Raw genomic sequence first — 20,431 nt, 5'->3', positions numbered from 1 at the left:
ACAGCGTAATGTGCAGTGAACACTGTATGAAATAACCACATAAAGCCTTGCAAACTTGGGGACCAGCACAGTGGTGTGTTTATAATTGTTTCTCTTCACATGTTTTTTCTCAGAACTGAGGTTTTTAAGTGATCATCACAGAACCTTCTGGAAGGTATCATGCTTAATGTTTACATCATTCATCCAGCATTACATATTTGTCTCCAGTTCCCAGTTGAAGTGGATTCTGAAACTTATTTTAATATTTTAACGTTTTAGTGTTTTTTCAAATCCAACCAATTAAAAAAACAGCATGATATTCAGGGAATTTTGTTGTAACATACTGAATAAAGCCTTGAACATGTGGGGTCTAATGTAGTAGTACAGTCAGCGTGTTTTCAGTTACATTTACCTCTCTTCCTACTTGAAGTTTTAATTCAGTCGTGTTTAGTCAAATTTTACTGTGACCAGAAAATCTTTGATGTGGTTTGGCAGAAAAATACCTTCATGTTCCTTGTCAATCAGCAGTATTAAATCATTTTTATTTTTTATCATTTTAATATTAAAAAGTTTGTTTATACTGAACTTAAACTTCGAGCTACCTCAATGATAAATTTAACATTTAAATCACAGGATTCAACCCTCCCTAGTCCAGATTAAGCCATAGGTGTTGACTGCTCTTGTTATCTTTTTGGTGCCCTGTTACGTCACAACACGCTGTATCGGCCTTGATAGTCATCAGACTCCAGACAGCCGGTCTAATGAACTGACTGTTCCCACAAAACACACTCACTATGCCCCTGTCCGCCTGAGGGAAGGAGCAGGTTGGATAGCTCTCTGGGCCTCTGGGTACAAAAAGCTATTTGTTGATTTGGATCTCGGACTAAAAAACGTTCACATGCAGATACACACACACACACACACACACACACACACACACACACACACATGGACTGAGTAATGCCACAGCATAACAAAATCTGGATCTAATCAGAAATCGACTGTGTCTATGGTATGGTATACGGAATCGCTCTGTAGACAATTTATCATTTTAAGACACTATTTGAGGAATCTAAGGGAATGCTTGTGAGCTAAAATGCTTGAGACTTTTAATCTGCCAAAAAAATAAATAAATAAATAAAAATCTGAAAAACCAACAATAGAGAAATAAACAAATAAATAATTGAATAAGATTTTCTTGTCTGTGCTGTAAATTTGGCAAAGCCAATTATTTCGAATTCACTGGCTCGTTTACAAGCCCCATTCAAAACCAGCGCGAACGCTGACAGAAAACGGAGGAACCTATAGCAGTCGTTTCATGGCATTCCATCTAACTTCTGCTCACACCAGTCGGCATCGCAAGGCTGAGGTTTTTTTTGCCAGAGGACCGAACGTCACAGATTTTCATTCCCTCCCTGTCAATCATATCAAAAGCTCCAAGGTCACAAGTGTGCCATTTCTGTAAGGCAATTCCAGCATCTGAAACTAACCCCCCACCAACCCTAACCCTCCCACCCCCTCCCCAAAAAAGCTATGGAGAGGGGGTGCAGTATCCTTTTTTTGTGTCTCTTGCATACATTTGTGACATCCAACATTTGTTCCTTAGCAAACAAAGGCTTTTGTTCTTTTGTTTTAATTTAAAAAGGGAGAGTGCATGGCAGCCATAAGCCTCTTATGTAAATGCAACGCTGTGGGAACAAAGGCTGGTTGAGGACAGAGGGGTAAAGACTGAAGAGGGGCTGTTGCGGTAATGGTTTAAGAGATCTGCTAGCAGACAGAGCTTTGCGGTTTCTGTCCTGGGTTAGCCAAAAGCCATAGACTGGGACCGAGAGGTGGAGAGGCAGGGGGATCTGAAATAACAGTTCAAGCCCCAGTCACAGGATCACAACCAGTTTACCAAAAGACAAAACATGTTTGAGGGGCACTATCCCAGTCCAAACTCACACATACATATATGTGTGTGTGTCTATGTGTGTGTGTGTGTGTATATGTTCTCTTTTTCTTCAAAGTCACAGGGTTTGAATCTATTTTGTGACTTCATACCGCAAAGGTAGAGGAAGTGAATTAAAATATGTAATGGCTGTATTGGCATTACATAAAAGAAAAAGAAAACATCTATTAATGTGAATAATATATTGACGACTGAAGCTCCATAGGAGGGTGTTGTGTTTCTCCAGCTGATAAATAGCAGACAGGGAAGAGATAGGTCTCCATTCTGCTCCTGCTGCTGTACCTGCTTCATTCTCTGCCCTTGTACAGTGATATCCAACCTCACACGTTTTAATTCACTTTTTTCTTTCCCTCCCTTTCTCCCCGTCAGCGAGGGCAAATGCATCTCTATCTGTACTTTTTTTTTCTTTTTTAATTCTAACCTTCACTTTGACACGCATCCCGGGAATACATGCCCACTCAGACTAGCTAACCGACATGAAGATACAGTACGTGCTCTCGCTCGCTCTCTCTCTGTCTCTCTCCCTCTCTCTCTCGCTCTCTCTCTCTCCCTCTCTCTCTCTCTCTGCCTCTCTCTCCTTTTCCTCACTCCTCATTTCCACCTGAGCCTCCCCAACACAAGACACCGGCTAGCTGGCCTCTCCAGCTGCTCAAGCCTGGTGCAGTTTTCAATGTTGCATACAGAGAGGAGCTGGGGGAGGTGGGGGTGAGGCCTGGAAGGCAGATAAGACCCCTCAGAGGGACACCATAAGCACAAACAGCCCACTCACAGCCGGCCTGAGAGCCACTGGTCGAATGGACGGCTTGGGCCAAAGCCAGCGTTGGCTGACTGAGCAGTAACCTCGGTCAGACTGATGTAAAGCTATCACGTTTTCTGCAAGGCTGGCTGTTGACAGTGCACGCGCTCTCTGCCGAGATGTAACTGAGTCAAATATGTGGATGAAAAAAAAAACAACAAGTTGCTAGTCTAGCTAGCTTGCTGATGTTGGCACAACAAGCTGAACTACCATGTCAACGTTAACTTACTCATGAGACCAAAGACAGATTATACCAGCCTGATTAGCCAACTACAACAAACATAAGAGAGCGTGAATAAAAACCTGAGATGCATTCTGCCAGAGCCACCAGGGTGGGTTCTGTTGATTTCTGCTATTTTTGTGGAGCAGACAGTGAGTCTCTGCAGAGATAGCGTGTGTAGAACAAACTCCAGAGGTGAAAAATTCACAAAAGCCAAAGGAAGCGGCGATATTATCCACCCTAGAGTGTAACCTCAACACCTGTTTCCAGCAGCAAGCACTCACAGGACAGAAACACACATACCCACACATCCAGTGCTCTGCAAACAACAAGTTCCACCATACAGAGGAAAGATGTACGTCAACAACAACAGAGTTAGGAGCATACCCTGCAAAGCAAGTAACAGTTGTGTTGCCACGGTGAATCATGGGCAGAAAAGTCGATCAACTGCGGAAAACAAATTCACGGGCGCACGTAAAAGTGACAGGGATGAAGCTGCTTAGAGTCTCTTTCCGCCCCGTTTCTGGGTTGCCGCGGCAACACCAGGGGAACTCAATGGGGCACGCGCACTGCCAGTTCAAAGTGACATGACCTTTTCATTTTGTCATCTGTCAAGGGTTGGCATGCCAGCAACGGAGAAGATTCTGCCAGGCACAGGAGAATCGCTGTCTGAATGATGAGGGCACGAAGACAGAAAGGAGGTGGCGGGCGGCACTGAGGCGGATAAAAGGCCCTTCATCCTCCTCGTCTTCCTCCTCCTACACCTCTGTCACGCTCCCTCCTTCCTTCCGTTAGCTGTCCCAAATCGACGACTCAACCCTCAGCAACCCCCCCCCAAAAAAAAACAAAGAAACACTGAGCCTGCTGAATGTAAAGATGAGCTGCAACCATGAAGTGCCTTCAGGAGCAGGAAAACGACACAGCCGCTGCTCCATTTCTCTCTCTCTCTCTCTCTCTCTCTCTCTCTGTCTCTCTCTCTCTCTCTTTTTGTGTGTGTGATTGACGTTGGTGGAGATTTTGACAGGCCCCATTCCCCCTCAACGCAACCCACCTGTAAGAGTAGGCGGTGGGGAACAAGACAGCACCTCCTTCATTCATGCTACACTGTCTATATTAGCACTTTTGTTTTTTAAATTACAGACGAGCCAAAAGACGGAGACATATGTCTTCAACCAGACGAAACTAGAACAAGCTTACAAAAAAAACCTTATCACTTGTTTTTTTTTTGTTGCTGTTCTTCTCCTGAACAGCTTAATCCTACAACAAATTTTGGTTGGTAGGAGCAGAAGCAGTTCATTCTCTCACAAACTGTTTTACATCTTTCACCAAAATTTGATCAAGCGAACTACAGTGATAAGATATCAAAATACTTCACTCTTGTTCTTTTGCTGTACGCACGAGTTGACAATAACGACGGCAGCAGATCTTTGGCCGTGCAAGAGGACGGAGGGAGCGAAACGGTATCGACAGGTTTTCTGGAAAGAGAGGAGGCCATGAGGGAGAAACTTCAGTCCTGTCAGCTGTCTCTGATTCCTTGTCTCTGCGGCCGAGACAAGCCGCTACATCTGGCATCCTGACTACTGATGGAGCAAATGAACTCTGTAACAAATCTGACAGCAAAATCTGTCAATATTTCTTCATAAACAGCCGTCAGTATTACTGCAACGCTTCCCTAGTTTTCAGGCAAGCCATAGATCAAATTGTAAGAAAGCAATGGATTCGCGAATGGATATGTCATAATTTCATTTTGTGGTCAGAGCCTGCCCCCCCCTCCCCAAAAATAAAAAACACTCAAAAACTCAAAATCCTTACAGAATGTCAGTATCTGCAAATCTGAGTCCAGATGGGCCTTTGTCACATAAGTTAATTGTTTCAGTCACGCGCAAAATAAGCGAATTCTGATGTTACAACTAAACAATATGCACTGTTACCATGGTCATTTCTACCCAAGAGCATAAAAATACACAAAAAATACAGAAAACCAATCAGGAAGACCAAAGAGAAAAAAAATTATATAAAAAAAATCTCTCCAGGAAAAAAGCAGCTAAGATGTAGCCATTAAGTTCCTGCTCCCTTGCACCGACAGGGTGGGTGAGATGGGCTTCAAGTTGGTTAATTGCACGTCAGCAGGTGAAAAAGACGTCAGTGCGTGTTTCTCTAGAGCTCTGACGGTTTGTGCTATAATTAACGTCTTTGCAACATCTGGTAAACTGTTTTCTGGGCCAGTGGTTCATTGGCGGCAGGTCTACCCAGGCCAGCCCAGGGCTTCTCTCTTCCCCTCGTTCCAGCTGAGCTGTCCAACGCTTCACTGAGCCCAAGAGATCATGGGCTAACCCCACCAAACGCTTCCAGCTTTCCAAACAAACAGTGGGTGCCCGCAGGGTTGGGGCGGGTGGTGGGGTTAGCATCAGGGAAGAAGTAGAGTTCTCAGTTTCTCTGTGGGGGGGTGGGGCGTGGGCAGCAGTCATTGGCAGGTGCTGTCAGCTTGGCTTGGCTTTATATGCAGCTCTGTAGTGTTCTTATCTGAGCGCACAATTACCTCCCAACCAGCAGGAGGCGCTCTCATAACCGGAGGGGGAGGAAGTTCTCAGTTGTACAAAGAGGTTAAAATCTATGATGCTGGGGGTCCTACCCCAAAATAGGTCGACTTTAGAGCCACCTCTTGATGGCGACGTTCAAACATCGTGACCTGTTTGTCTGGCGTCTCTATTTGGTGACATTTCCACCTTCGCCCAATTTATTTAAATCCATTAAATCTCAGGCCCAACCCAACCCCATGCTGACGCACCATCCACCACTCAAATGGCCTTTGGCTCTTTCCTTCATGTGCCTCACATTATTTCAAAGGGACAGCGGCTGGTGGGAGTTTAGCCTGGAGTTTAGAGAATAGCCCTTTCCAGATGGATGGAAAAAAAAAAAGCATTTAACAAGAACGGGCTGTGACAGAAGGGTCACGTAATTGGTGGAGAGGTTGCACACGAAGGAAGAGGAGAGAAAGCTTGAGTCAGAGGTTAGCCAACAACAGGTTAAGAGTCGAGCTAACCTTACACCCCGAAAGGTGATGACCTGCTTACAGACAAGTTTTTTCCCCTCGCACTTTATTGTGGTTTGTGGCAGATGACTCAAAAAGAGATGTTGAATTGGCTGGTGCCATTTAAAAAAAAAAAAAGCATTCTATTCAATGACTGTCCTCCAAACTCAAAGCACAGGAGAGATTTCTTTTGCTGTTTTCATCATCCGAATCCTTTGGAAACCGCAGCTTTCCGGACGCTAACCTTTGGCAAGGCGCGACGGCTTAAATTTACATGTTGTTTAAAGGAATTGCTGGCAGGTTTTTTTTCTTCTTCTTCTTCCAATTTCCAGGCAAAAAGACAAAGCCATGGGAGCAATCAGAGCATTGCCACTTCCTACCACATATGACACACTACTGGAAACACTATTATAACTAAAAAAGAGGGATTGTATGCGAATGAGAAGGTACATTCATCTCTGGAATCTTTGCATATGTAGTGTGTCTCCGTGTGCGTCTGTGTTTGTGTAAGCGTGTGAATGAGAGCAAAGCAAGAGACACATACAGATGTTGCTCTTTAAAAACCCAGTGCAAAGAGATGCTAATGTCTGGATGTCAAACAAGCCAGTTGGAAACACTGTTGTGCTGGATGAGCCAATCCTCTCTCTCTCTCTCTCTCTTTCCCTCTGTGAGGAAGCTGCCCACACTTGCCTTAGCAGTGGGCTGGAGTTAGCACTATCTGAAATTGCATCCTGTCAGTTAGAATGAGTCTGGCATCTTCACTCAGCTACAGAAACATCACTGATAAACTTCCACAGAGAATATTAGGCCTTTCAAAAGCCAGTGTCACATCTCTGAACGAACCTTTCCTTCAGCAGAATATGGACAATATCAAAGCCCAGACAAAAGTGGGCAGTTTCTCAACGAGTCCACTGTATCATCAAAGAATATAAAAAACCAGGGTTAGTACAATAAATGAAGCCACGTAGGATGTCACTGAATTTCATATGCTGAGGGGATTCAAGGATAATACATTTAAAGAGAAAAAGAGATCCAGAAAACCAATATGTGCAGACACACGTGCACGCACACATATAAACACTTTGCACACACATGTGTAGACAAGTAATAGGAAAACAGGTGCATGTATACATTCAGACACATATACCCACAGCCGCACACACAAATAATAAACATACACTAATACGCACACGCACACACGTCCACACACATCAACAGACACCCAGACACACACACACAAATAATAAACATAAACCAACATGCACTAACGTCCACACAGAACAGACACCCAGACACACACACACAAGCACGCGCGCACATACACACACATGCACGCACACACACATACGCACACACATACACACACACAGGGTTAGTTCCTGAGGGTTGGTAATAAGCTGAGTGTGGTATGTAAATGAAGGGCAGAGAGTGTGGTACTGACGGGTTAATGAAACCCAGATCTTTGTGTTGTGTGTGTGTGTGTGTGTGTGTGTGTGTGTGTGTGTATGTGTTTGTGTGTGTGTGTGTTTGTTTACAGTGCCGACCCGGCCAGCGGAAACCCATCATCTGTTGTGGTTACAGTCGTCAAAAGGCAGAACAATGGAGTGAAAGAAAGTAAGAAAAGAAAGAAATAGGTTGAGGGGGAACAGAGGTTTATTTAGAAGAATAACCTCCAGCTTGTTTTATATCCAACAACCCTGGGACTGTGAACTTTCACCCATCACCTGATGTTCCAATACTGACTCCTCAGCCAATGGAAGGGCAAAAAAGGATAAAAAGAAAAGAAAAGAAGAAAGGGATATTTTGTGAGTGCCATGGAGTACTTAACAGAGACCTACTGAATACTTATTGATATACTTTGAAGCAAAGATTACAAGTGTAGTGAATGAAGTGTATGAATGAAGGAATATTATTGTGTGTGTGTGTGTGTGTGTGTGTGTGCATGTATGCGCATGTCTTTGTGCAAGTGTTTGTGTGTGTGTGTATTGTGCAGTTACCACAGTTTAAATGTACAGTCTTACATGGAGAGAAGATGCAGTTGCCATGTTAACTTTCTTTTATAATGTATTCAGTTAAGCTAAAATGCATACGATCAGGGGGTGTGTATGTGCGTGTGCGTGCGTGTGTGTATGTGTATAAGTGTGTGTCTAAATGCACATTAATATATAAATGATAGTGAAATATGCGGCGAGTTGTTTTTTGTTTATTTTGCAAGCAATGTCGCCATCTACAGGCGAGAAAAGACATTTATGGGGGGACAGCGCCAAGAAACACAGACTCTCTGTTTACCTTGTTCAGCACTTAGATACACACCACGCACAAACACACTCTGTCATGTTGGGAGGTATAAGAACTCGCAATAAGAGGAGTAAATGAGACGGTGTTGTAACTAAACATCTCTGAGCTAAGAGAGATGTTACATGTTCATTGCCTGTATGGTCAACTGTCTTTGACTGCTTAGGTGAGAAAATTCTTTTCAGTAAGAAATCCTTCTCCACTGAGAAAGTCTAAATAACAGTTAAAGTCCCTCTACACTGATAAACATACACTGTCATTCAGGACTCTGCTTCCGTAAGGCACAAAAAACTCTTGTTCTAAAAATGTTTTCATTCCTCGGAAAGCCTGTAGGATCTAGAAAAGCAGCCCTTATTGGAATGAATCTAAAAAAGGTGGATTCACACTCAACCTCTGTGGTTTTCCTCAGCAACTGATACACATAAATCCTGCACGATACCTGCCACCATCTCAATGACAAGTACCGACACAATCTTTTATGTAAAACAAAACTGTTTCATGTGTAGTTACACCGACACTTTCTATGACTGATAAAGATACATTTAAGCCTCTTCTGGACAAAGACTGCTTCATTTAATACAAAAAAAAAATCCTTCCAACTCTTCAAGGCTGTCAATTTATGGTTCATTATTTTTGAAAGCAATAAGATGTCTGAAATTATGTCTATTTTTCTGTCTTACACAATGCTTAAAGAAACCGCCATCACTTTATTCATATCCCAGGTACTACATTAATTCCTGTGAAAGTTCTATTAAATGATGGTAAATTTGTTGATAATTAGGGTTGTATTCATGCGATTGAATTTTACTGTACATTTAGCACTTGAGGTACTGTTGAAAAGTGGCCGTGCAGCCTCTTCACTGACACATACAACTCAACAAAAGAAATGTAGTAATTAGCCACTCAGCACAGATAACAATTAGGACTGTAACAGTGGAGGGATACAACTGCAGGTCAGTGTGCAGGAGCACTCACCACATCTCCCTGCCTCGTGTCCTTCCCCGAGGTGATGAGAATATAGTTCCAGGCGAGCGGTAGCAGGAGGGCCAACGGAATCATATAGAGCTCGAAATTCCACACAACGACTACAAAAAGCTAAAAAACAGAGAGAGAGGGTTAGAGAAGATCACATTCACATGGTTAAAAATAAATTCAGATTTTCACATAAGTTATCTAAGCAATTAAAAATTGGCTGAAATTATCTCAAAACTAATCAACCCATTTATGTTGCTATTGTAACATGCAAAACCACACAGTAACATAGGAAAACTTCAAACACATTTGTAGATGATTAAATCTGACTCATACAGTTTATCTGTAAATTACACTGAATTCTAGTGCTGAAGGATTGAACTCAGAAGATCGGCTGTATGGAGCAGGTAAGACATCAGAGGCAAGTCCGTGATGCACTGTATATGTGGCTATACCGACAGAATCACCAGGAATCCCCATCTTGTCATGTACCTTCACCCCTCAGAAAACCCAGTTACTCGTCCATTACTCATATAATCTTCCCCAGAGTGTCAGTTCATGAGGAAATGTTTTCTATAATATGAGTTATCCTGACATATGACGGGTCGATGAGATTTGATTAATAGTACATGTAAAAGTTAACACACTGAGACTGGCAAAACGACTAATAAATCGATTAATTACTTTCAAAAATATGAAGTTCATCTGTCTGAAATGTGTGTTTCATTTGCAAAGTGGTATGTGCGTACCAGTCCAAATAATAATTATAATAAACAACAAAAAGAAATATCAAATAAAAAAATGACACTTTTAGCTCTAGCCATTTTTAGTCAGGCTTAAATATCCTAGCTACAAGGATTTGTTACCAAAACCTGAAGTCTAGGTAAGGTTGTCCTCTAATTTATTCATTTTAATTCCAGTGCCATTTGTCATTTTGTTTAAGAACATGTTCCAATACATTTCTGCTGTTTTCAGGTAGATGTGATTAATTCTTATTTATGTCACAAATCAGAAATTAAAATGTGCAAACCTCACAGAAACATGTCCATCTTTCCAAACTACATCGATTCATCAAAATGAAAGACATAAAAACATCCTGCGCTTCATAGAAAAAAAAAACACAACCGCATATTCATTAGGGTTTTTTTGGTTTGTGTCTTTCTTTTTTTGTGTGTGTGAATGATATTTACTGCAGTGTAAGGATGTAGAGAGAGAGAAAGTGTTTCACTCACTGACAATAAGAAAAACAATAATGATGAAAGAAGAAATGTCTAAAAAAATTGGTTTTCATGATGAATATTAATGTTATGTCCACTTACCATGGCTATGTAAAATTGCCACTATTCATTTATTTATCATTACTATTTCTAAGGAAAATCTTTTTTTTTATTTGTGCGCCATACAATATAATGTAGACTCTTCAGAGTGATGAGAACAATACGTCTGTGTATACACAGAATGGAGCCCGACATCCAGCAGATACACACAGACATCACACACACACATCCATACACGCACGTGCACACACACACACACACACACACATCCGCACACACGCACATGCACACGCACACACACACACACACGCACCCTCGTGTACACATAGATACCGACAACGGATTTACACAGAGTTTGGAGGCTTTTCTGAGCTGTTCAGGTGAGCTCTTATCTCAGTGCTCAATGTCTTTACGTCCTTACTGCTACAGATGACCACACAAACACACACAGACACACACACACACTGCATTTACACACACACAGACCCCCCTTTCCCACTTGTTGTTATACCTATATATCCCTACATCTCAAAGAGTTCCAAATCTCCTGTCAGACATTCAGACCTCTCAGATGCTTGATACAGAAGAAATATCATACAGATAACAATGTAAAGATACAACTAGTTTTCAGTTCCCACAGGATTAGATTTTTTTAACAACAATGGAGCAATAGGGGAGAAAAATGACAGTAAGATTAAACTGAATGAATTCTAACAAAGCCATACATCAGATAACACAAACTACATCAAAATGTCAAAAAATTGATCCAGAGTCTTACCTTACCTATATGTGAAAGAAGACATTGGCTGTGTTATATTTTTGAACAAAAGTGTATTAGATTAATGTCTAAATTAATTTGAACTGTTAAATACTGACTGGACCATAACGATACAAAACTGCTCACTAATGTAAAAATCATAAAATAAAGATCTATCCATATTCAAACAAAACAAAGACATAAATTATACATAACAAATGAATTGGCTTGAACATTTGCATAGTGCTTCAGGCTAAATATCTTTATTCTAATGGGCTCTGTCCATGACAGTACAGCTGCCGCCCAAAAAACAACAGATTACACAACTTTCTTTCCCTAGTCTTCATAAAGAGCTGTTTAGGGAATACGGGGGGGAAAAATAATCTTCAATAATTCAGCATTGTTTACAGGCAAACACATTCTACCTGTCTTCCAACTTCAATATGTTTCAAGATCACGGATTCAACCTCTGCTTGTCAGAACTCTGCAGTGAGACGGCACAAAGAACCCAAACACTCGAAAAAGGCATCTACATCTCTCCCTCTCTTTCTCTCTTTCTCTCTCTCTCTCTCTCTCTCTCACGTACACTCTTTAGGCGGTGTTCTGTCTCTTCAACATACCCTTAACCAATTTAATTCCTGTTGCGTGCATCCCGTGAGTGCTGTAAAAATAAAATTCTATGATATATAATTCAGCGAAACCCCAATTTTAAGCACACTGCAGCAAAATATTTTATCAGAGCTGTCAAAACTCCTCTCAAAAAATTTTGACGACTCATCTCAAAAATCAGTTCTGCCGGAGAATAGTATTGAAAATGATTGAAATGAGCAGAATTTTAAAAAGGTATGTTCTGAAATGCAGTGCATGCATATGTTTACAACATTTGCAATATAATTTTGAAATGCCTCATATATAATAACACATAATTGAATGCACTTAATAATAAAAAAGCCTTAATTTCGATTGTGATATTAAGTGTGAATCTGATGTCTACAAAACTTTTTAGCTTATTAAAGTCTTACATTCACACACCCACGCACACACACACACACACACATACACACATACACAAAAGCTCAAAGAGGTAAACCCAGCTAAATGAATCTCTTTCCAATCTATCACTTACAGAAAGCTAAAAAAGCCTTCCTTTGTCTCTGCTCCTTGATGTCCGGCTAGTTTTCATGGGCCTGCAGTTAGTTAACCTGCCTCTGGACACTCTCCACTCCGTTATTCTAGCCCGCGGCTGGCTCTTTGACTGACAGGCAGAGTTAGCTGACACCCCTTCCGTTCAGAGGTGACCCCGCTCTTTTCACACAGTCTTAGGGCCCGCGGGATACGCCCCAAACACCGAGGGGTCCTTCTCGTACACCAGGGACCCACATCACCCCAAAATCACCCCACCGACAGACCTGTATGGGGAGGGGAGGGGAGGGGGTATAACCCTGGAGACGCATAACCAGAGAAGGCCGGCTAGAGGATAAAATGAGGAGGAAAAAAGAAGGAGGGAAAGAGAAATTGTATCCGTGGCCGTGGGATCGGACGTTTTTGTTGAAGCGCATCCAGGAGGTCACATGACCGGTCACCTGTGGTTCTTTCGGCGGCGGCCATTGTGGGGCAGAGGGGCTCAGTTTCCTCTGTCCCATGTGCGGTCTTATACTCAGGTTCTGCACTGTTTCACCCACAAGTGAAACACACGCTTTCATTCACACGACAAAGCGTCAGTCAGATCAGCAGACAACACAACACCATATGAAACCAAAAAAAAAATGACATATGACGTACAACACTAAAACCTTAATTCTCATTACTGATCAATTATTACTTTACTTTAATATTCCATTTCAGGTTCTTTAGCTCTCTATAACTTGAACAAAAGCAGAACAATATTTTTTTTTCTTCACTAAAAGCATAGAGGGATAATCACTTACATATGACGCAGATGGGGATTCAAAGTAAAAATGAAAAAACTTGGTTCTCTTGCTCTCTCTCTCTCACTCTCCAGATCTTAAGGTAATTCTACGAGGCAACATATTTAGTAACTTTAATCTTAACAGCTTGGTAATTTCAAATGTAAATCATTTAATGCAATCTCAGACTCTCTTTCAGTCTGAAGATTATGTATATTTGCACAATGGAAGACCACTGTACCATACCACTGTTCTACCATAATTGATTTTTTTTAATTAGCAAGACACAAAATCACCCAAGTCTACTGTCAACATGAGGTAGGAGGTACAATTTTGTATACATAGGTGTGTGTGTGTGTGTGTGTGTGTGTGTGTACCAAAAAACATCAGTTAGTTTTGATATCTCATTGAGAAGAGCACTCAAGCTAAAGGCCCTTATAGAACCGTTTTTGAAAGGCGAGGTTTCCAGGCAGCCAAGTGTTTGTAACGTCTCACTAATATTGTGCATGGGAGAGTGAGCTAGTTTTGGCACTGAGGTTTTTTAATATCTTTCTGGCACTTCACACAAGCCGAGTGGGGTACAAGCACTCCAGAGAATGCATTTGAGAGTTAACACATTAAAAAGTACGTTTGCCTGCACACTCTAAAAACAAACCCTAACACTCGGAGAGAAAAAAAAAAATCACAAATTGAGCCATCATAGTTCTCTTGATTATCTTAAGCCCTGCCAACGGCAAACAGAAATACGCCAAATGAGCGACTGATTACTGGCTTCAATAATTCATTTATCTCTCTCTCTCTCTTTTTTTTTTGGCCGGACCAGTTTGGGGAGAGTGGTCGGGCTTTGGTGATACTCCACTGCCATCTTCTGGCACTTCATAAAACAAGACTGGGTTATTTTTTTCTTCTTCCGAACGTGGTCTTAACTTTTGTCAAATTGATTAGGTTAGTTCAGAGGCTAGCAGACAAGGGCCCTCCAATCACTGAAGACCACAAAAAAAGATCAAATCTACTACCAATAATTCTGACACACTAAAAAAAAACAAACAGACAAAAAAGGGACTCATAATTGGGCTGGGCTGTTCCAAATCTGTCTGAAGAATTACCCCTGACCAACACTCAGAATGGTTCCTTTAAGCCTTTCATTTCTGATAGAAAGTTACAATTAATCTGTCATTTATATGTTACTATTTTATACTGCATTTAACTCAGCTGACCAGCCTACACACACACACACACACACACACACACACAGAGTGTTAAACTTAGTCTTCCCTTCTTCCTTTTTTTTCTTTTTAGGAAGAGTGTATTTTATCTAAATGCAAAGCAGGCGAGGGCTCCTTCAGTTTCCTGCAGTAGTGTAGCTCTCTTGTCTTGGCTGTGGGGCTGATAAGGGCCCGGCTTTCGGCCCCCACCAGGAAAGAGCAGGGCTTTTATTTCCCTCGGCCTCACCCCATCTAATAAGGCCAACTCGCCTTACTCTGTCACACAATACCCCCCTCGATTTGTCCCCAATTGAGGGCCAAATTGCAGCTAAAGTTACTGCAAATTTGTTTGGAGGAAGAGTTGGTGAGGCCTGCCCAATCCCTGGAGCTTCCCGATGTAGCGCGCGCGCGCACACACACACGCACACACACACACACATACACGCACACACACGGAGAGAGCTGGCATGAGGTGGGTTTTTAAACCTGATGCCAGGCTAGCCCACAATGGAAGGCATTGACAGAGGAGAGAGGGCGAACAGGAGAGAGGTGGAGAGCACTCAGCTTACAGGTGTGGAGGCAGAGAGGGTATGTGCAAATGCTTATACTCACACACACACACACACACACACACACACACACACACACACACACACACACAAACACACACACTTTCACATATACACACACAATGCACACCTAGCTTCAGCTTAGTCTCTTATAACAATGCATCACTGTCATGTAGGTCTAGTAATCAGTGTATCCTTGAGTATGTGTGTGTGTGTGTGTGTGTGTATGTGTGTGTGTGTGTGTGTGTGTGTGTGTGTGTGTGTGTGCACGTGCACGTGTGCTTGTGTGTGTGTGTGTGCATGTGTGGGTGTCTTTGTGTTCAAATTTATGCCTAGAAATCCGTAGAACTATTAAAAAAAATGAAGAATTTGATCATAAAATGAGAAAATCTACCAGCAACATACTGCTGCGGAAACGATTACATTTCAGCAAAAAAGAAACAAAAAAAAAACCCAGTCAAAACAACAAAACAGTCAAACCTGAAAAATCCCCCCCAAAAAATTCAGAGCTACACGGTGTCAAAAGACACATGCTCCAAAGTGTTGTATTCTCAAATAACAGCTCCTCTCAGCTTTGCCCTACACTTCCACATCTGCCACGTTGGCACAGCCTTTGCTGTGGCTAACCTTTGAGCGGAAGCAGATAGGGCTTTCTGGAACTTTCTGACTGAGAAATCCTCCTCTGTGTCTCACCTGTCTGTCACTCTCTGACTAGTCTAAGACCGTCTGAGCAAAGCAACACAGAGCAGCCGCACAAACCCAGTACAACTTTCCCTGAACCAGATGGTGAGCAGTAAACAGTGCTTAGAGAAATGAGTGAAGTCATTAGAGAGAGAGAGAGAGACAGGGAGAGAGAGAGAGACTAAATAATTAGCCTTAATAATAACCACACACTTAAGAAAAGACAGATGCAACCTAGTGTTTCTTTTTTGACTGTCTTGACATTTCCCTCGGTGACATTTTAACTCATGTTTTTTTTTTCTTTTTTTTTTTCCAAGAAAGCGGGATAGAGAGGGAAAAAAATGTAAAACCTAAATGCTAGCTGATCGATACAGTCTCCTTGTCACCTCACTTTGGCGACCTGACGCAGCCTTTTCAGAGCGGTACAGAAATTAGAATGTGTCAAATGGCAAATGTTAATGGTTACCACGGCGACATGTGGAGCTACATTAAAGCTAAAGAAGAGACAGATTCCACAGCAATTTATTCACCATTGGAGTACAGGATTAGTCAGGTTGCTCTACAGTAGAACACACACACACACACACACACACAAACACAACACTCAGGAAAGGGTGTTCTTTACACAAAAGATCAGCTGTCCAATTATACTCCTGTTTGCCATTCAGTTGAGAGAGAGATAGAGAGAGAGAGACAGACAGACAGAGACAGAGGGAGAGACAGAGAGAGAAAGAAGGAGAGGGAGAGTTAACCATGTTTCCTCTTAAGGGAAGGGACCACTATTCCAAGACCAGAGAGATAACTTTCTCATGTGACCTTTTGTGTAAGTTTTGAGAGAGTGCATTTGGGATGTGCGATACTGACAGTGTATCAGCGTTGTGAGGCTGACTGAGGCATGGAGGGAAAGAAGACCAGTGACCAGAGAAAGGACAAGAGTCACATGTCACTGTGATGACAATCTAACACATCTCACTCTCTCAAATACACTACAATACATTTCCACACTAGTCTTAGAGGAAGCAGTAGTTTTGGGGTGTGTGTGTGCGTGCATGTGCATGTGTGTGTATGTGTGTGTGTGTGTGTGTGTGTATGTGTGGAGTGTGTGTGTGTGTTCGTCTCACCAGAAAGGCACAGATGCTACGTTGAGGGGACTCCCATTCGAAACAGCTGTTGATGTAGCAGCCCACATTAATGAGGAAGAAAACACACCGTCTTACACGGTTAAAATTCCGCAACAGCAACTGGACAAAAACAAAAGAGTGCGAGTGAACACTGTAGCTTCTGTCATCAACATCTTCAGTTCAATTCAATTCAACTTTATATGTACAGCACTTTTTAGAATTATAAATGTCACACAACACCTCACAAAGGCCTCTCAAACGCGTATTAATAATGAATATCATAACTATATGTCCTGTGTGACCATATGACAATGTGTGATTAATATCCATGTCTTATTTTTGTGTCTTATCTGGGTCCTAAAAACTCTGAGCACAAAACATAGTCAGTGAGTACAAGTATGGTTCAACTGTTAATATGCAGTCAACTTAAAACGACTAATCATTCATTCAGAAATTATCTTATATCTACATCTTGTGTTGATGATGGAGCAGTCATTTAAAATTCACCTCTATATAAATATATGAAGTATTATCGGGGGTTTATGAATGCCAAGCTACAGACGCCTGGGGCTGACTGGAGTTTGGCATACTTGTTGTGGTTTAGCTGCTGAAATTTCAGGTAAAGTCAGTGTGAGATTCTGGCCTGCTTTGAAAAGCCTGGACTGAGTTTGGCAGTTGCTCGACAGAAAAAGGCACTGCTGTCCCAAGACACTGTTTGTCTGGGAATAACAGGAGAGAACCAAAGCCAGTCTGAAAAACCAGTCCAACCATACTGGGGAGGGTATCAGACAAGAGCTATGCCTGAGCACATGCACACACGCACGCACGCACACACATACACACACGCACGCACGCATGCCGCACGCGCGCACACACGCACACACACACATGCATGCACACACATACACGCACGCACGCATGCCGCACGCACGCACGCACGCACACACGCACACACGCACAAACACACATACACACACGCACGCACGCACGCATGCCACACGCACACACACACGCACACACACACACTCATACAAACACACAAAGTCTTTTGTAAACATTTCAAAGACATTTGGAGAAGTTTGCTTTGTTTTTTTTTCCTTTCTCTTTCTCTTTTTCTTCTTTAAAACAAAATGGGCTCTTCTTTTATTATTCAGAATAATGAGAAACTGTAAATGACTTCTGTTCTCAACAAGATGAAACAGGAAACAAAAATCCCAAATTGGCTGTAAAATTACAATGCTTTCATCATACCAAAATATCCACATTTACTTAGGCAGATCAAGAGATTCACCCCGTCCCTTTTAACCAAGGCATTTTGTTTGTCATCTGGGACAAAATAACAGGGGAGAAAACGAGAGGTGAAATGTACTGAGAAGAGATGATATCACGTAATATAACATCTAATTAGACAAACAGAGCTATGACAAAGCAACATATCAAATATATGTATATATATATATAATATAATATATATATATATAATCAAACATCAGATACCACACAGAGACACATCAACTTCAAAAAGTCTCTAAGGGGCCAAGTTGAAGTTTTTGGGTACACATGTTTGTCATAGCTTGGCCCCATGTTCAGTCTCTCCCCTTTTCCTTACTGTCTCATTTACCTTCCTCTGTATCAAACATGTAACCACGCACACAAGGACTCTCATAAGTGAGAATGTACTCCAGTCAAATCACTGTGGTGGTGGTGTGTGTGTGTGTGTGTGTGTGTGTGTGGGTGTGTGTGTGTGGGAGAGACAGTTTGAGCTTGTACCTGCATGTGATTGTGCTTCAGTGTGTACTTATGTATGCGTTTGAATGTGCTTGCGTGTACTTGTGTGTGTGTCTGTGTGTATATGTACGTGTAGTGTGTGTGTGTATGTGTGCGTGCCTGCGTGTGCATGTGTGCGAGTGTTGAATGTGTGTGTGTTGGGTGAAAAAGTATGTGTGTGTGTGTGGTGAGAATGTGTGTGTGTTGAAAAATGCGTGTGTTTGTGTGTGTGTGTGTGTGTGTGTGTGTGTGTGTGTGTTGGGTGAAAAAGTGTGTGTGTGTGTGGTGAGAATGTGCGTGTGTGTGTATACGTTGCCTGAGGCTGTATTTCCGTGACCGGTCTGATCTGGAGCAGCTCGTCTGATTCAGGGTTTTATTTGGAGGACACAGCGAGCGCAGTGACAATGAGGAGCCCTGCCACAGTGCCACACAAGCCCAGCTAAAGATGGCCAATCTATTTATGCACACACAGCCCTGACAACCTGACATGTCTATTCAACAGCCCCAGAACAGGGAGGGCGCAAAGGAGACAGAGACAGAGAGGGAGAGAGAGAGAGAGAGAGAGAGAGAGAGAGAGGGAGAGAGAGAGAGAGAGAGAGAGAGAGAGAGAGGGAGAGGGGCTGTGAGAAGGACCCCTGTCACCATTGCTGTGGTCCTACTGAAACACGTCTGACAAGCCATGTGTATTTGAATGCACACATAGATAAGCATTTAAACATCAGTGAAAACTGTATTTATCTCTATAGTGACAGAGAGAGGTGTTTTTAATACCTGTTTGGAAACTCTGGGTTCTTCTTCAAAATACTTCTGTTCAATGGGTACTAGGGTTCTGAGACCAGCTTTTACCTTGCACACACACACACACACACACACACACACACACACACACACACGCACACAAAAACACAGAAAAAAGAAAGTTAACAGATAATTCGTGGTAGAGAAATCCAGCTCTTTCAAGCCATATTCTAAAATGTTCAAAGTGGTGGTTGAAGAACACTATTTTGAGTTTTGACACCACTGGAGGTTGTGTTAATATTATGGATGTATTAATTACAATGCATTGCCACACTCCTCCATTTCAGAGTATCAATCTCTCAATGCGCCGACACACATTCTAAAATGGCGGTTGTGACACACTGTCAGTGCCACACGCACACGTAAACAAAGGAAAGAAGAGAACCAATCCGTAATTAAAAAGGAAAAGAGGAGGAATGGGGAAGAACAGGACTTGAACTATCAGAATGGCAGCAAAGGGGGGGGGGCACTGACAAACAGGAAAAAAGAGGGGAGGGGTGAAAAGAAAAAAGAAAAGAAAAAGGAGTGAGAAAAAGCGAGGGACTTACAGCATTATAAATCACGTCTATTTCGAGAAAGATGACCCCTTTTGTTGGCCCCGTCAGCTCCTTGCTTTTCAAGGCGTAAGCTTTGCGTTCTCCGTTTTGGATCTGCGGGAGAGAGACATGACATCCGTCTGTCTGGCTATACCCCGCTGAATACACTCCTCGCCTGACCTCTGACCCCCAGCTGCTGCGTTTGACAGGGAGTCCAAAACAACTGTGGCGGCTATGACAAGTACCTGTTCATTACAGCCCGACTATTGTCAACCACAAATTAACTATCCTGAGGATTCAAGCAGACCGGGAGGGAACATTACTCTTCTTCTTCTTCTCCTTCTTTTTATTCCTCTTATTTTTTTTTTTTTCAATATAAGGCCGTTTCATTTTCTGTTTTCTTCTGTCTTTCCTCCTCGCAGTGTGATTACAAAAAAAAAAAAAAAAGAGACTTGCCAGGTCTGCTGTCCCTTCATTTTTATTTTTATTTATTCATTCATTTCTTTTTCTTTCTTTCTTTGTCTATCCATTTCCATCTGTACTTCTTTTTGTGCTTATTTCTGGGCGTT

At 42.1% G+C, this 20,431-nt stretch overlaps 1 protein-coding gene across 1 annotated transcript in view; it reads right to left on the bottom strand.

Annotated features, from left to right (window-relative positions):
• Window positions 1–20,431, bottom strand: part of mctp1a (multiple C2 domains, transmembrane 1a) — a 137,037-nt gene that overhangs the window by 22,964 nt on the left and 93,642 nt on the right. The window contains exons 13-16 of the mRNA XM_030780967.1: window positions 19,875–19,976; window positions 19,300–19,374; window positions 16,762–16,881; window positions 9,248–9,367 (exon numbers count right to left, since the gene is read on the bottom strand). Of these exons, the coding sequence (XP_030636827.1) occupies window positions 9,248–9,367; window positions 16,762–16,881; window positions 19,300–19,374; window positions 19,875–19,976 (417 nt within the window). The remainder of the gene's footprint in view (window positions 1–9,247; window positions 9,368–16,761; window positions 16,882–19,299; window positions 19,375–19,874; window positions 19,977–20,431) is intronic.

Source organism: Chanos chanos, chromosome 1 (genome assembly GCF_902362185.1).
Source record: "Chanos chanos chromosome 1, fChaCha1.1, whole genome shotgun sequence".
Lineage (NCBI taxonomy): Eukaryota > Metazoa > Chordata > Actinopteri > Gonorynchiformes > Chanidae > Chanos > Chanos chanos.
This window is presented reverse-complemented; position numbering and strand designations above follow the sequence as displayed.